Source organism: Ixodes scapularis, unplaced genomic scaffold, assembly GCF_016920785.2.
Source record: "Ixodes scapularis isolate PalLabHiFi unplaced genomic scaffold, ASM1692078v2 PGA_scaffold6__148_contigs__length_123643588, whole genome shotgun sequence".
Taxonomy (NCBI): Eukaryota; Metazoa; Arthropoda; class Arachnida; order Ixodida; family Ixodidae; genus Ixodes; species Ixodes scapularis.
The window spans coordinates 4,425,680-4,438,866 of record NW_024609881.1 but is presented as its reverse complement, the minus strand read 5'-3'; the positions used below and the strand labels follow the sequence as shown (position 1 = coordinate 4,438,866).

The window sequence follows — 13,187 nt, the reverse complement described above, 5'->3', positions numbered from 1 at the left end:
ATTTAGTTTTCTTAATATTGAAAGTTCCATTTGTAAAGATAATGGAAAGGATTAATGAAGACAAATTGAAATACTGAAATTAGAAAATAAAATATCTTAGTAAACTGAAAGGTGCATGAAATCCAATAGGGTATAAATGAAAGCTCAGATTATTTTTTTTTATGACACTTTAGTTTTTCATTTTAACATTTATTGCAGGAAGTATAAAAGGCATCTAAAATATCCTATATTCATTGCCTCACACATACACCTACTAAAGAAAGAAAAAAAAATTGTGAAGATTGCATGTGTGTAAGTGGAGATTCATATTAAAAATAGCGCAAAAGAGATGGGACAAAAAGACGAAGAAGCACACAGGACAAACGCTGTGTGCTTCTTCGTCTTTTTGTCCCGTTTCTTTTGCGCTATTTTTAGTATGAATGTCCACTACCAACTTGTTCAGCAAACCAAGCTTTTACAGTGTAAGTGGAGATATGCTCTTCATAAAATAGAAATGTGTGTAGATAGTTCCTTTTGAAATAATAGCAAAAAAACATGCAGAGGCCCATTTTACTACATTTTCAAGACAATGTTTCAAGATAAAAGAGACTTCATTCCTAAAAAATAATTCAGGACGAGACGATAAATGCCTGCTAATCTTCAACAAAACAATTTCAAAAATGTGATTTTATTTTTTAGTTTTTCAAAGGGGTTGTTTAACAGTTTTTGAACTTCTGTAAAATAATTGTGGGAATCACTTCCTGTCACGTCCAGAGTAAAGCACTTAAGACCAATTTTCGTCTGCTTGCATTAGCTGTTTTTTTATTAACTGTCAAAGATGGAGGTTTTGGGTACCTCCCAACCACTCTCAAATCTTATGCCGTCTCCCAAGTCACATGCACAGTGACATGTAGCTGGGTGCACTGGGAACGCAAAGTTTCCGGTTGGGTCCTTTCTTCGGAGCATCCAACGCATGTTGCCTCTTCGACCACCGACCGTGCTGCGCCAAACCACAGCGCAGTTGGCAGAGCAGCGGCGGCAGAAATCGCTGGCACTTCACAGCGCGGCGAGGAATCACGGGACAGAAGGAGAAACACTGCAGCGAAGCTTGTACATCACAAGCTTCGCTGCAAGTGCATCAAATACACAATTGATCTGGTTTCTTGCATTGGGTCCTTCCCTTTGTGCCCATTTACTACTTTGGTCATGTGTAAAGCCTTGGAGGGGTTTAGTCTGTGTGTTTCAGTTCCATGAAGTCTTTGTAAGGTTGAGTGCCATGAAGTCTTTGTAAAGTCAAGTTTTTCTTTCATCATCCCTTTTGTGACTAAACATTCACAATCCCCGATGAATATCTCAAATGTGCTTGAGACAGCAATGTTTCAAGAAATGCTACGCAAATGCAAACCAAGATTGTTTATCTATGTTTAATATGCCTCTTTCTTTTCAATTAAAACAGATGACAGAAACGAGGGCATCATTGGATGCGCTAACAATTGCCGTGTGCGTTCGCTTGCTGCGAACATTGGGCATTGCAGCGGCCAAAAACGCACACGGTCGACAGGTCGTGGGTGACACGTGTGAAACAAAACTTTGTGAACTGTAGCGCAGTGCTGCCAGCCGCAGTTATTCGGCCGCAGAATTGCAACGTCAACGCAAAGAGTGGTTCCATGGTGAAGCACAGGCAGCACATCCTAATCCCATGATGAAACATAGGCCCGCACATCCTAACCTAACCCCTTTAACAAAGTTGCAGAGCAATGCAAATCAGAAGCAATGATTTTATGTGCCTCGGGAAGATAAGGCTACTAACACCTCATATAATAAAATTGTGTCGAGGATGCGAGGCTTTAGACACATTTATTCATGTTGAAACGGCAAAATTGAACAAACCAGGGTGTCTAGCAAATTATTATTTTGAAAATCCTTGACTTTTCCACGTTTTCCCTAACAATTTCAGATTAAATTTCCTGACCACTGTGGAGGCGGTTAAATATTTAAGACCATTACAATACAAGGCATTGAGCACTGCAAGGACCATTTTGCACGGGCTTAATCCAACTTGAACATTCCGAAATATTTGGGTTTGTTCGGTCCGAATTAAACGAGCACTTTCTTGCCGCCGACAACGTCAGTGAAGAGGCCACTTCTGGAAGCACCATAAAAACATGACGCTCAACCACACACGTCAATAACTCATTTGTTACTAAATCTAGTAGCTCTAACTGGATCTAGTCTAGTGTCATGCCCTCAATCCAATCCAAGGCTTGGACCGGATTTTTTGGCTGTTCCCTTTACATCGGACAGCACACTCAACACTAGGTAAGCAGAGCCCGCGCTCCACTCTAAGCAGAATTTATTGCATATTTTTCCGCCCCCAAGTCCTCAACTCTTTGCTCAGGGCCCTCAATGGTGTTTCCGGCTCATTTTCCCCGACTGGGCTCGCTTTCTGACAATGTCCCTGACAATTCCCTGATTTTTTTCCCTATAGCTACAATTCCTCTGACAATTCCCGGTTTTCCCGATTGCTAGTTCGTAGAAATGTTTGAAAACTAAGCAAAGGTCATTTCAAGTGCTCTACCCGAATTTCTGTGCCCCCCCAGCGTGGTGCTTTTGCTCGTCAGCCACTTCTCCAAACACCCCAGTGCAAAGTGGTGAAGCCTGCCTGCCCTATGATGTTCTGCAGTTTTGCACTCTGACCTAACCCTTCCCCAAGTTTGCCAACATCCAAAGGTTGTCAGATTCACCGAGCAAAGTGGTGAAGCCTCCCCTATCATGTTCTGCAGTTTTGCACTCTGGCCTAACCCTTCCCCAAGTTTGCCAACATCCAAAGGTTGGGAGGGCGCTTGCTCAGGACTTTAAAGCACATGCCCATTCCCATAAAATTTAGAGGGAAAAACACCTCCCGCTCCATTTAGCAGGGAAGTCAAGACTACACCTACAAGTTTTCCCGTTAAATTCAGCCATTGTGCGACGATGGACAGATGCGTGCAATCTCACGGTGTTGCTATGGTCGCTGACAAGGTGAGGGTCAGAATGACAAGGAGCAACAACGCTTAGGTGCCTAGTGTATTTCAAGAGCTTACACGCAGCCAGAGCACGGTGGAAGGCATGGGACTGGAGGCCGGGCATTCCAAAGACACGCCGTTCTCACTGTCATTGACTACAGAAGTGCTGCAGCATTTAAAGCGTTCAGACGGGCAAAGAGACCTTCGGAAGGGCCCCGCATTGCTCAGGGCCAGCTCCAGGTTGGCCGGCGTAGCCTGTGCCAGGCAGCGGGGCTCGGTGAATCCGCAGTCATGCAGCAGCCGAGCGCACGGCCCGTCCAGGCAGGGCAGGCGCAGCAGCTCCACCAACTCGGGACGCACGCCGAAGTGCAGGCGCGACTGGAGCTGGGACACGAGCAGACGCAGGCCGTGCCAGCCCAGCTGCTCGCAGAAGGCACACACCATGCCTGAAAGAGGGTGCGCTCAAGTCCATACCACCTAGAGGACAGGGCCTACGTCTCTTCCTCCCAAACGCCATCCCTGATGGATCCACACAGCCCTGCCTAGCTTGCGTCAGCGTCGACGCCTGCGCGTCTCGCAGCATCTCGCAACGACCACGACGATGGCACGCGGCGATGCCGAGGTGGAGGAGTCTGCTGCTTTGCGGCCACTTTTGTTGAGCTTCGGCGTGTTTTCTGCTTGGGGCAGGTTAGGGATACACCAACGATGATGTCATGCCTTGTTTTCTAGGTGGTTACGGGCAACACTTTGCAGAGTTTTCTACTTCGTCTGTTGTCATCCCCGCCCGCGAAGAAGGGAAAATCTTTTTTTATTCTCCCGCTTTCGGTGCGAGGCCAGGGAAGACAGGTTTTCCCGTCGGCCGCACAGCATGGAGAAATAAAAGAGGGGAGCCCCGGCATCCCACCAATAACGAAGCGATGAAGGGAGAGTCTTCCTGTCGTCTGCTTGAAAGACTTGTTTTCAAACATCCCTCGCGTTATGCAAAATTCCATCTTGGCAGTATCCAGTTGCTGCGCGTAATGTTGGATGGTTTTAGAAATTTCCATCGCACTTACCCACTTACTTTAAAATCACTGAGCACTGGTGGTGGTCGTCAGTGACATTCACGACGCCAACCATGACGGCCATGAGAATTAACCACGTCGCACCTCCGTCCTCGAGTACGTGACTGCACCATTCTACCCGCATTACGCGACCCTGCTACAGCTATCGCTTTTGTTTCTTTGCACATCGTAGGCCAAAATAATGACTTTATTTCTTTATAAGGAAGGGAGTAAATGCGCATAGAAAGTGTTAAAAAAGTGGCGACAAACTATGTAACGGTAGCCCACGAGTTATACTGTCGAACGTCACGAAGCTCCGGCAAGACGTACAGGCACACTCCTGGCACCTGAAGCTTGCATGGATTGTCCAGCTGGAAAGCGATTTGCAGCAGAAAAGGCATCTGCCTGTTCTGCTGCAGGTTGCTCTCTAGTAATAGCCACTACACATGTACGGCGGCCAATGCTCATTGAAAGTGCCTACCTAAACACTAAACTGTGCATGTGCGGAAGGTGTTGCTATTTGTTGGGTGAAACGTGAGCGCGCAGGCGAGCTAATGAAAGGTTGACATAACTTGAGACAGGGAAGGAAAACCAAGACACATGAAAGGAAGGGACAACAGGCAACATTGTGTATTGTCCTTATTTGTTATGTCTTTGCAGACCTATATACTAAATGCTACATTTGCACAGTGTTTCGTTTTGCTGGGGCTATTTGGAGTTACGAAATTAAATGTGATGCACATAAGATGGTCACTTTGTGTGTCGGCTGCTCTGGCGGTAGTGGAGATCGGGGGGCAGCTTTTCCAGTTCCTTTTAAGACTTTTCAGAAAGGAATTCAGAGAACGAGGGCTTACATCCGATGGAGAACTTCTCTAGTGTATCACCAGTTTGGAATCTGAAATTTCTGGAATGTTGCGGAAACACAAGTGCCAAAGTAAAAGAAATAAAAAAAGAAAGCTGACAATCAACTTTTTGCTTTTAATATTTGTATTCAATGCTTTTTGACCTGAGCAGCTTGCAAGCACTGTATGTGCTCCTGCTAGATGATTAAAAAAGAAAACCTGCACTTTACCCTTTCTTTATATTATATCTTTGGAAACAACACCCGGCCATTGTGAAACATCTTTCAGTGCTCAGGCATGAAATTAGTGCAAACCACACTCCGTGTGTGGTTTCTGCTGAATTTTTCATTGTGCACAACAGACGTTAGCCACGGCGAGATCGAGCGAACGAGCGTGCCGCATGGGCTCTGCCTTATACGATTCTAGTGCGATGCGTAACATCAACGAGGTCAACGGCCAGACGGTACGACGTCACACTGATCTCTCCAGCACGCTTTGCTGAGAGGCCATCCTTACTTTTTTGTTTAGAGTATTTGACTGACACCGCACCGACCCAGGACTCAAACTTTACATATAAACTTATATATAACCTTAATGTTGTACACTGCTCCCAGTTTATCCCTCCAACGCTCCCAGTTTATCACTCGATCATGACACCTGTTCTTGACATCTTCATAAAGCTAGTTTGTGAAGACGTCCTCGTAGAAAATGACTCGTAAAACACATTCTGCGTTAAAAACCTAACCGTTATAGCGCCCTAACATTGCATCGGCGACCTCGCCCGAGCGAGCGAATGCACAGCGGCGAGACGGAGAGCAGGTGGCACTCACCGGCGAAGGTGGCGGCCCCGTGCTGGAGCGACTGCAGCAGGCCCTTGGGCAAGCCGTAGCGCGGCGCCACCTGTGCCAGGGGCCGCTCCCCGAGCAGCTCTTCGAGGGCCAAGGCCACCAGGAGGCGTCGATGGGACGCCTCCCGGCCACGGCCCCGTGCCGCCAAGGAGGCCTCCGTCACCCCGGCCTGCTGCGCCACCCGCTGTCGGTCCGGGCTCAGCCCTTCCCACAGCGCCTGGTAGCGGCCCCAGTCCACTGCCCCCAGCTGCAACAAGGGCCCAAAGGTCAGGGGGTCCTAATGGGAGGGAGGTGGCACAAACTGCCACGAAATGCACCCCACTCTCTTAGCCAAAAGGAAAACTAGTTAATGGGCACCGCCATTTAAATGTGAACCAAACCACCCCGTTCCCATGGAAATGCAGTTGTATGCTGTATATTTATATGGCGGCATCCACTGAATCGGTGTCGAACAGGTGAGATTTGCTGCCGAATTCAAGACCTCGCTCTAATTGGGGCGCCCCTCCACTTCCTTGAGGAAGGTGCGAGGGCGGCCTATCGGTCGTCGCGATTGGCCGGCACCGGCCCTCGCACCTTCCTTGGGGAAGTGGAGGGACACCTCAATGGGAGCAAGGTTTATGAATTCAGCAAGTAGAGCCCCTGACTGGGCTCGCTTTTTGACAATTTCCCTGACAATTCCCTGATTTTTCCCTATAACTAAAATTTCCCTAACAATTCCCGGTTTTCCCGGTCGCTAGACACCCTGCTTGACTACAGGGTGTCTCTAACTGCTCGATCGGAGTCGCGTGGTTTATGGGCCGCATTTGCAATACGAGCTGCGAGGAGGTGACGACGGCGCACATTGTCCACCCGCTTTCCTTCTCGCCAAGCGACGACGCAAAGTGTGCGCACTTGCGACCAACAGGTGCGGAAACTGTCCGTTATTAAATTGCAAACAGTCTTCATGGTTTCAGCTGTTCCCTCTCTTAAATCCAGACTCTCTAGTGTTCTCTCGTCTCGAGGAAGCACAAGACTACACGAGGCTGCAACCAAGCGTGAGCGTGTGAGCCAGCCTCAGTCACCTCTATAACAATGTCCTCTGGGCGATGTGGTAGGTACCCGAACAAATAAAAATGTTGTATGCAAATCACGGCACTAATTAAGTTGATTTTTACAGCATCAGCCATTAGTGGTCCGTCCCCCAGTTTTTCAACGACGTGAGCATAAACAAAAAGATTTTCAAACTACATTTAGTGCAAAAATTGATGTCACATGGCCCATTTAATAATTCACTGTCCCCGCAAAATTTAGCGGCAAAATTGATGTCACGTGGCCTATGCAATAATTCAGTTTTTCCGCTAAATTTGGCGGGAAAACATATCACAACCTTAAAATCATTTATTAATCGACAATGCGATGATGCTAAATCAACGCGACATCATTTGAATATTATTTCACCGTTTGTTGCACGATCGGCGCAATGTCCATCAATCGTCATCGTCATATCGTTGAATAAGTAGCGCAATCGTTGTGCAATTTTTTCCACGTTGCTTGTGCCGGCAGCGGCGAGAATCCACCTGCGAGCTGAGATGGACGGGAGTGACCAGGTAGACGAGGTGCAGCTCGTTCTCAAGCACCAGGCAGCGGCGTGCCTGTTCCAGGTCGGCCAGCACGCTCAGGGCCTCGTCCGGGGACAGCGACGATGCCAGCACCGCCAGGCCCAGTTGTGTCGGGTGGTAGCGGGGACCGCCCTCGCCGCCACCTGCGACGAGGTCCCACTGCGGTCACCGCAAGGGCAAGATCTATAGAGTGGTTGAGTGAATCTGACGCCCTAAAACGAGCTGTAAAATCGGCGCCTGCACAAAGAAAGCTCCAACTTTCACCCAATATGCACTGAGCAAGTCAGTTTTACTGCCTGAAATTTTGAGGCATAATTCTCTTTCTGTGAAAAATAGGAGTGACAAACTTGCCAAAGTCAACGTTGAGTGCATTTGCAGATGACCGAGTTAGGGACGCTATTAGCTTGTGGTGCTATCTCCCGATAGTGAGCAGATGCTGCACTCTGCTCACTGCGCCACGCCCGACTGAAAGCCGAGGGACCCCCCGTTGGCTTCGGCGTTGATATAATGAAGCAGTGCATAAGCCTGCAGACCTTGTAAACAATAAAGCACATACTGAGGAGTGTTTGGCTCATAGCTATACATGAATAAATTACTCAGGTCTGCTAAAATAGCACTTCTACCCAAAAAACACTAATTCGGGGCAAGGACAGTAAAGGAAATTCGGGAGCTCAGGGAACCCAGGGGTTCCCGCAAGAACTCTTGGGGGTTCCCCCAGCTTCCAAATTCCCTTTGACTGTCCTTGCTCTGAAGTAAAGCGTTTATACAGTTTAAGCGCCATCTTAGTACATCTCAGACGAGTATTGATGTATACCTTAAAGGGAAGCTACGGAGCTTCTTGAAAAAAATGAGTTAGAAGTGAATTCTAGTGTATTTTTACCTCGTGAACCCGAATACCAAAACCATTTTCCGCGCAAGTATTGTTAAACGCGAGAAAAACGCGAAAGACAGTCGCTGTCCGTGACGTCATCGACGGCTCTTTTGGCTTGCCAAGGCTAGGGAGGCGGGGCTTCAGCCCTATTTTCAAATTGCTCTTATGGCTCTCCGGCGCATCGCATTGAAATATAATTGTGATATCTGTTATTCTAAAGGCCAGATGAACGCAATTCAAACGTTTTTTCTCAAATGTAGAAGTGCCCCATCTTCCCTTTAACTATGAGCCAATACACTTCCTAGTACTATGCGCAGTATGGCTTACGAGGCCTGTAGAAGCTTACAGACTGCTTTAATATATATTGAGAAGAAACAGACACCAGAAACGTTTCTAGAGCGTCTCAAAAGCTCCTGCCTCATCACCGGTGTCTTCGATGAAAATCGCGTGCACCGAGTAGTTCCGACAACGCTAGAGAAGAGTGCAAAATTGGTGCTAATTATCTGGCAGGTTTGACGCCTGGGATGATTTTGAGGCGGCCCTTCTAATTGAACCTGCAACTATAGATGGCAAATGGTGGCTCAAGGAAGAATTGAAGCTCCGGATGCAGCACGCACAGAAGAATTTAAAGCAGTTCATTTACGTCATCTCCAAACACTTTGAGGGGAACAGAAAAAGTATACGAGCGTTCCGCTCGTGCTTGAGGCGGCCCCAGAAGTAGAGAATCAAAAAAATTACAGGCACGTTCATTTGACCAAATGCGATGAAATGCGCAAGCTTTACAAGAACGAAAGGAAATGGTATGGTGATGAACTGGTTGTAATATGCCATGCACAGATTAAAGACAACGTCAAGGAATGCGCCTAGGACGACGTCGACGACATCTAAGAAGTAATCTAGGACGACCTCAAGAGTAATTTCAAAGATGACCTCAAGGACGGCGCCTAGAACAACGTCAAGGACAACCTCAAGGATGCCGTCTGAATGACGTCGAGGCTGACGCCCTAGAAGACAACGTCAAGAGCAACCTCTCGGACAACCTCAAGGACAAACTCTAGGACGACATCAAGGACATCAGGTCACGTCAGCCTCAGCTACCAACGCTTATGAGCTTACGCGACCGGTGCTTTTGTTAACGGAGCTTATGCAACCGGTGCTTACGTGATCTTGATTACGCGACCTTGCACCTCAGTTACGGGCATTATGTGACCCTGATTACGCGTCCTTGATGACATGACCATGAGCACACGGCCTCGAGCGTGGTTGGGCCTATAAAGCTACCGCTTTAGAAGGCTTTCGTTAAACATGATAATTTGAATGCCAAGACCAGTAGGGGTTTCTTGACTGCCATTCGAAAGAGAGGTAGAACCCCTGCTCTAAAAGATCGCAGTCAGTTACTGCACCGTGCCAGCCAAACACAGTGGGATCAGAGGAGTTGCGCGTGCATTCCGTCGTCTGACAATACGGTGCCTGAAACGGGTCTCCGATCAGTGCGTTTAGCGTCCTATTCTGCCCATGCATTGAAAGTGGTCCCGAAGTGGTGACAAATGATGCTACAAATGTCGCCGTGTCATGCTGTCAAATTTTGCGATCCCGGAAAATGGGCCTAGAAGTTCCGGAAAAAAATGCCTAAGAACACAGCACGATACTTTTATGACGTAGACGGGTGGAAATGGAGGGAGCACGCTTTTGGGCGCAGTAAACACACCGGTCGGAAATGTGTTCCAGGCCCCATACTACCTCGGAGGTGCACAAACTGCCGCTGCACGAGGAAGCTCAGGCAGGCGTCCAGAGGCGGCAGGCCGGCAGACAGGGCGTGCTGCAGGGTGCAGCGCCAGTACAGGGACAGCTCCTCCGGGCTGCTCGCCACTCCGCTGGCCACCACCTGGGGGTGCCCCAAAGCATTTGGAACGACACTTAAAGCAGAGGGGTGCCAACTAGGGCTGGACGTTAGTTAAAAATTCTAACCCGATTAATCGCCACCCTTCAATCGATTAATTAATCGATTAATCGGTCTCGTTCATTCCCTGCATTATCAAAATATATTATTTTTTTATTGATAATGTGATAAACATGTAGAATTTCAAATACAGATCAACCTCGATGTGTAGTCGAAACATATTCGAAGACACTCATACTCACAGATCATTACGTTGTTAGTTCAGCTGCATGAGGCAAAGAGGTTCAACAATATTTTCCGGCAAGAAAAACCCCCTTTCAGTTGTTCACAATAGTCTCTGCTGCGCTTAAAGGGATGCTGAACCGAAATTTTGATTCCACAAAACATGCGGTAAAAGCGTGCGATGGGATGCTACAAACACCAAAACATTACTCATACAGCGATATCTCGAACGGATGACCAAATTTTTCAAGAAAAGGAGGCGCATTTGACAGAGATGATGTCGTCATGTTTCTCCGAGGAGGAGAGGGAACGGCCTCGCGTAATGTCCGCCTCGTGGCCTTGAGGGAACGAAGCGAAGAGAGGAGGAAACTCGGTATAGTGATGTCACGCGCCTCGTCGGCCTGGTTCAATCTCGACCTCTTTTTCCAAAAATACGGCCATCCATTCAAGATATCGCCTTACGAGTAGTGGTGGAGGAATTGTAGCGTTCCGCCTACATTTCCTGCATTGTTTTTTCTGAAATCCAAATTTCGGTTCACCATCCCTTTAACGGAGACTCGCATGGCGTTGAGGTAACCGTGATACACGTAACCTTCTGCACTTGTCTGGAGCTACAAATCTTGCAATTTCACTTAAAGCTTGCCTTTCATGCAGGTGTTCTGGTCCACGTCCGCGTGATAAAACTGACTAATTTTTACTTTCTTTTGGTTCGTTAAAATTTTACCGAATAACCGGATAAAAAGTGAATTGAGATTATATTATTAATCAATCAATCGGTAGATTAATCGATCACGAGCCCAGCCCTGGTGCCAACATAAATGTTTCTAGACTAGGTGGCGCAAGCTACCACCTGATACAAAGGGTATATTAGCCACTAGCCTCTATTCATCCATCTCTCTCCGAGCCGAAAGTAGTGAAAAATCCGAGGGGGGAAACGAAGCCCAGTCTTTTGGCCCGCATAAATAAACTATGCATCTTGAAAAGTCAAAAATTTGTGTGAATGTGATGCTAGCGGTGGTGATAAATTGCAAATGTTTCAAAACATAACCTGGATCAAAGTTTAAAACAAAAAAAAGAAATTTCTCCATGAGCCAACATCCACCAAAAAGGACATTGTTTTTGGTTTTTTTTTGTTTTGCTGACAAGGTAATTTCTTTAAAATAAATGCCATGGGAGTTTATTTGACCTGGGTTTTGTTTTAGATGCCCTGTCAAGATGCTCAACTTGTTCTGAAACTGTCTAAATGTATTTTTAGGTTACACCAGAGTAACCTACATTGGCCGTCATCACGGTGACTTCCAAAGCTTTTTCAAATGTACCCTCACTGACAATATGAGGTGCAACATCCAATCCCCACAATTTATCATTAACTCTCAATTTGTCATAGAGTTCAAAAAATGGAACCCAAGACTCGCAATCCGTTGAACAGTTTGGAACAAAGTTTTTTAGAAACCGGCCCTAACTCCAAAAAAATGGAGACTATTATAGCTTATATTGCCCGCAATAGCACTCGTGCCCACCAACAAGAGGCAAATAAGACGCTTAATTATAGTTCCACATCCTACTGTTTTGCCAATGAGTACTTATTCTGTGTGCACAAAGCCCAGATGAAACAAAATATAAATAGTGCAGCAAAACATATTTCCAGTTTCTATCAACTCGGCATTAACTGCATGGGTTTGAATGTTCTTTGACCAGTGGTCAACCTTTGCTGGCCAAAAACTAACTAATAAAAAATTGGCTCTCTTTGGCATTTCCCAAATGCATAGCATCCTCAGATTCCTCCTTTTGTGAGCACAGCAAGTCAGTCACTGAAGGGCACAATGCGAGGGTTTTGTGAATATATAAAGCCATGACAGTGTCACCTGACACTGATGTCATGGTGCCACGTGACATCATAAAGTCACGTGGCAACATGTCTGTCTTCCGTATTTCCATGGCATGTCTCATAACCTGAAGGCCTTGGCAGGGAAGTTCGGTATTCATGTATCTTTTAAACCCGATTTTCGTCTGTACAGATTAACTCCTTTTGTTGCGGAAAGTGGCTGTAGTAAGAATCATAGGGACCCTTCTACGAGTTGTGATCTTGGTGTAGTTTACGAAACTCTTGTGAAATGTGGCTCTTGCTACATGTTGACCAGACTGTCAGATGCATTAACGGCCGGCCGCGTGGATGCAAGAGAGCTGTTAAAAATAGCAACGAAGCTTCAGGGTTGGCCAAACACATGTCCCAGTGCGTTGATGGTTGTGTTGTGTGGCAAGACACTGAGATTCTGTGTGAGGAAAAAGACGTCTATAAACGTCTTGCAAAGGAGTCGTTGATGATTTCCAGGAATGGTGGATGTTTTAGCAATATGCCCGTTGCACTTACCAACCCAATTACCGTAATATCCCGGGGGCACTGCGTGAAATTAATAAAAAAGTGGGGTGGGCCATGTCTCGGTGGGTATGCACAAAAAGTTTTTAAAAAGCAAAAAACCGCCCATCTTTTGTACATATCTAGCGCAGCTGCAAAAGAGATACATTAAACTCAAAACTCAAATTAGTTTCATTGTTTTATGCAAGAAATAATCCTGAAAGAATGTTTAATATCGCAAAGGCTATTGCTTGCATGCGGGTGAAATATGCAACGAAGAGCAATGTTGGGGAAGTGGGAAAGCCGGCGATTGCGTTGACAAATACTTTGCCTTCGGGCTAAGTTGGGCACCTCGTCAGTCACACCAGGCTCTTGTGCAACATTCTTGTTTGGTGCATACGTGTGTGCTTCCGTGCACGGCATGCTATCAAAGCGGGTTGAGGCAGCCTTGCTGCGTGGTATTGACAGCACCACGAACAGAGAGCTTGAAATGGGATGCTTTACAAATGTGTGCGCGGCGTCC

At 46.8% G+C, this 13,187-nt stretch overlaps 1 protein-coding gene across 1 annotated transcript in view; it reads right to left on the bottom strand.

The window, feature by feature from the left end:
* LOC8037793 (DNA polymerase theta) overlaps window positions 1-13,187 on the bottom strand; it is a 66,203-nt gene that overhangs the window by 6,245 nt on the left and 46,771 nt on the right. Inside the window, exons 12-15 of the mRNA XM_029993264.4 lie at window positions 9,927-10,071; window positions 7,274-7,458; window positions 5,700-5,964; window positions 3,187-3,430 (exon numbers count right to left, since the gene is read on the bottom strand). Coding sequence (XP_029849124.3) covers window positions 3,187-3,430; window positions 5,700-5,964; window positions 7,274-7,458; window positions 9,927-10,071 — 839 coding nt within the window. The remainder of the gene's footprint in view (window positions 1-3,186; window positions 3,431-5,699; window positions 5,965-7,273; window positions 7,459-9,926; window positions 10,072-13,187) is intronic.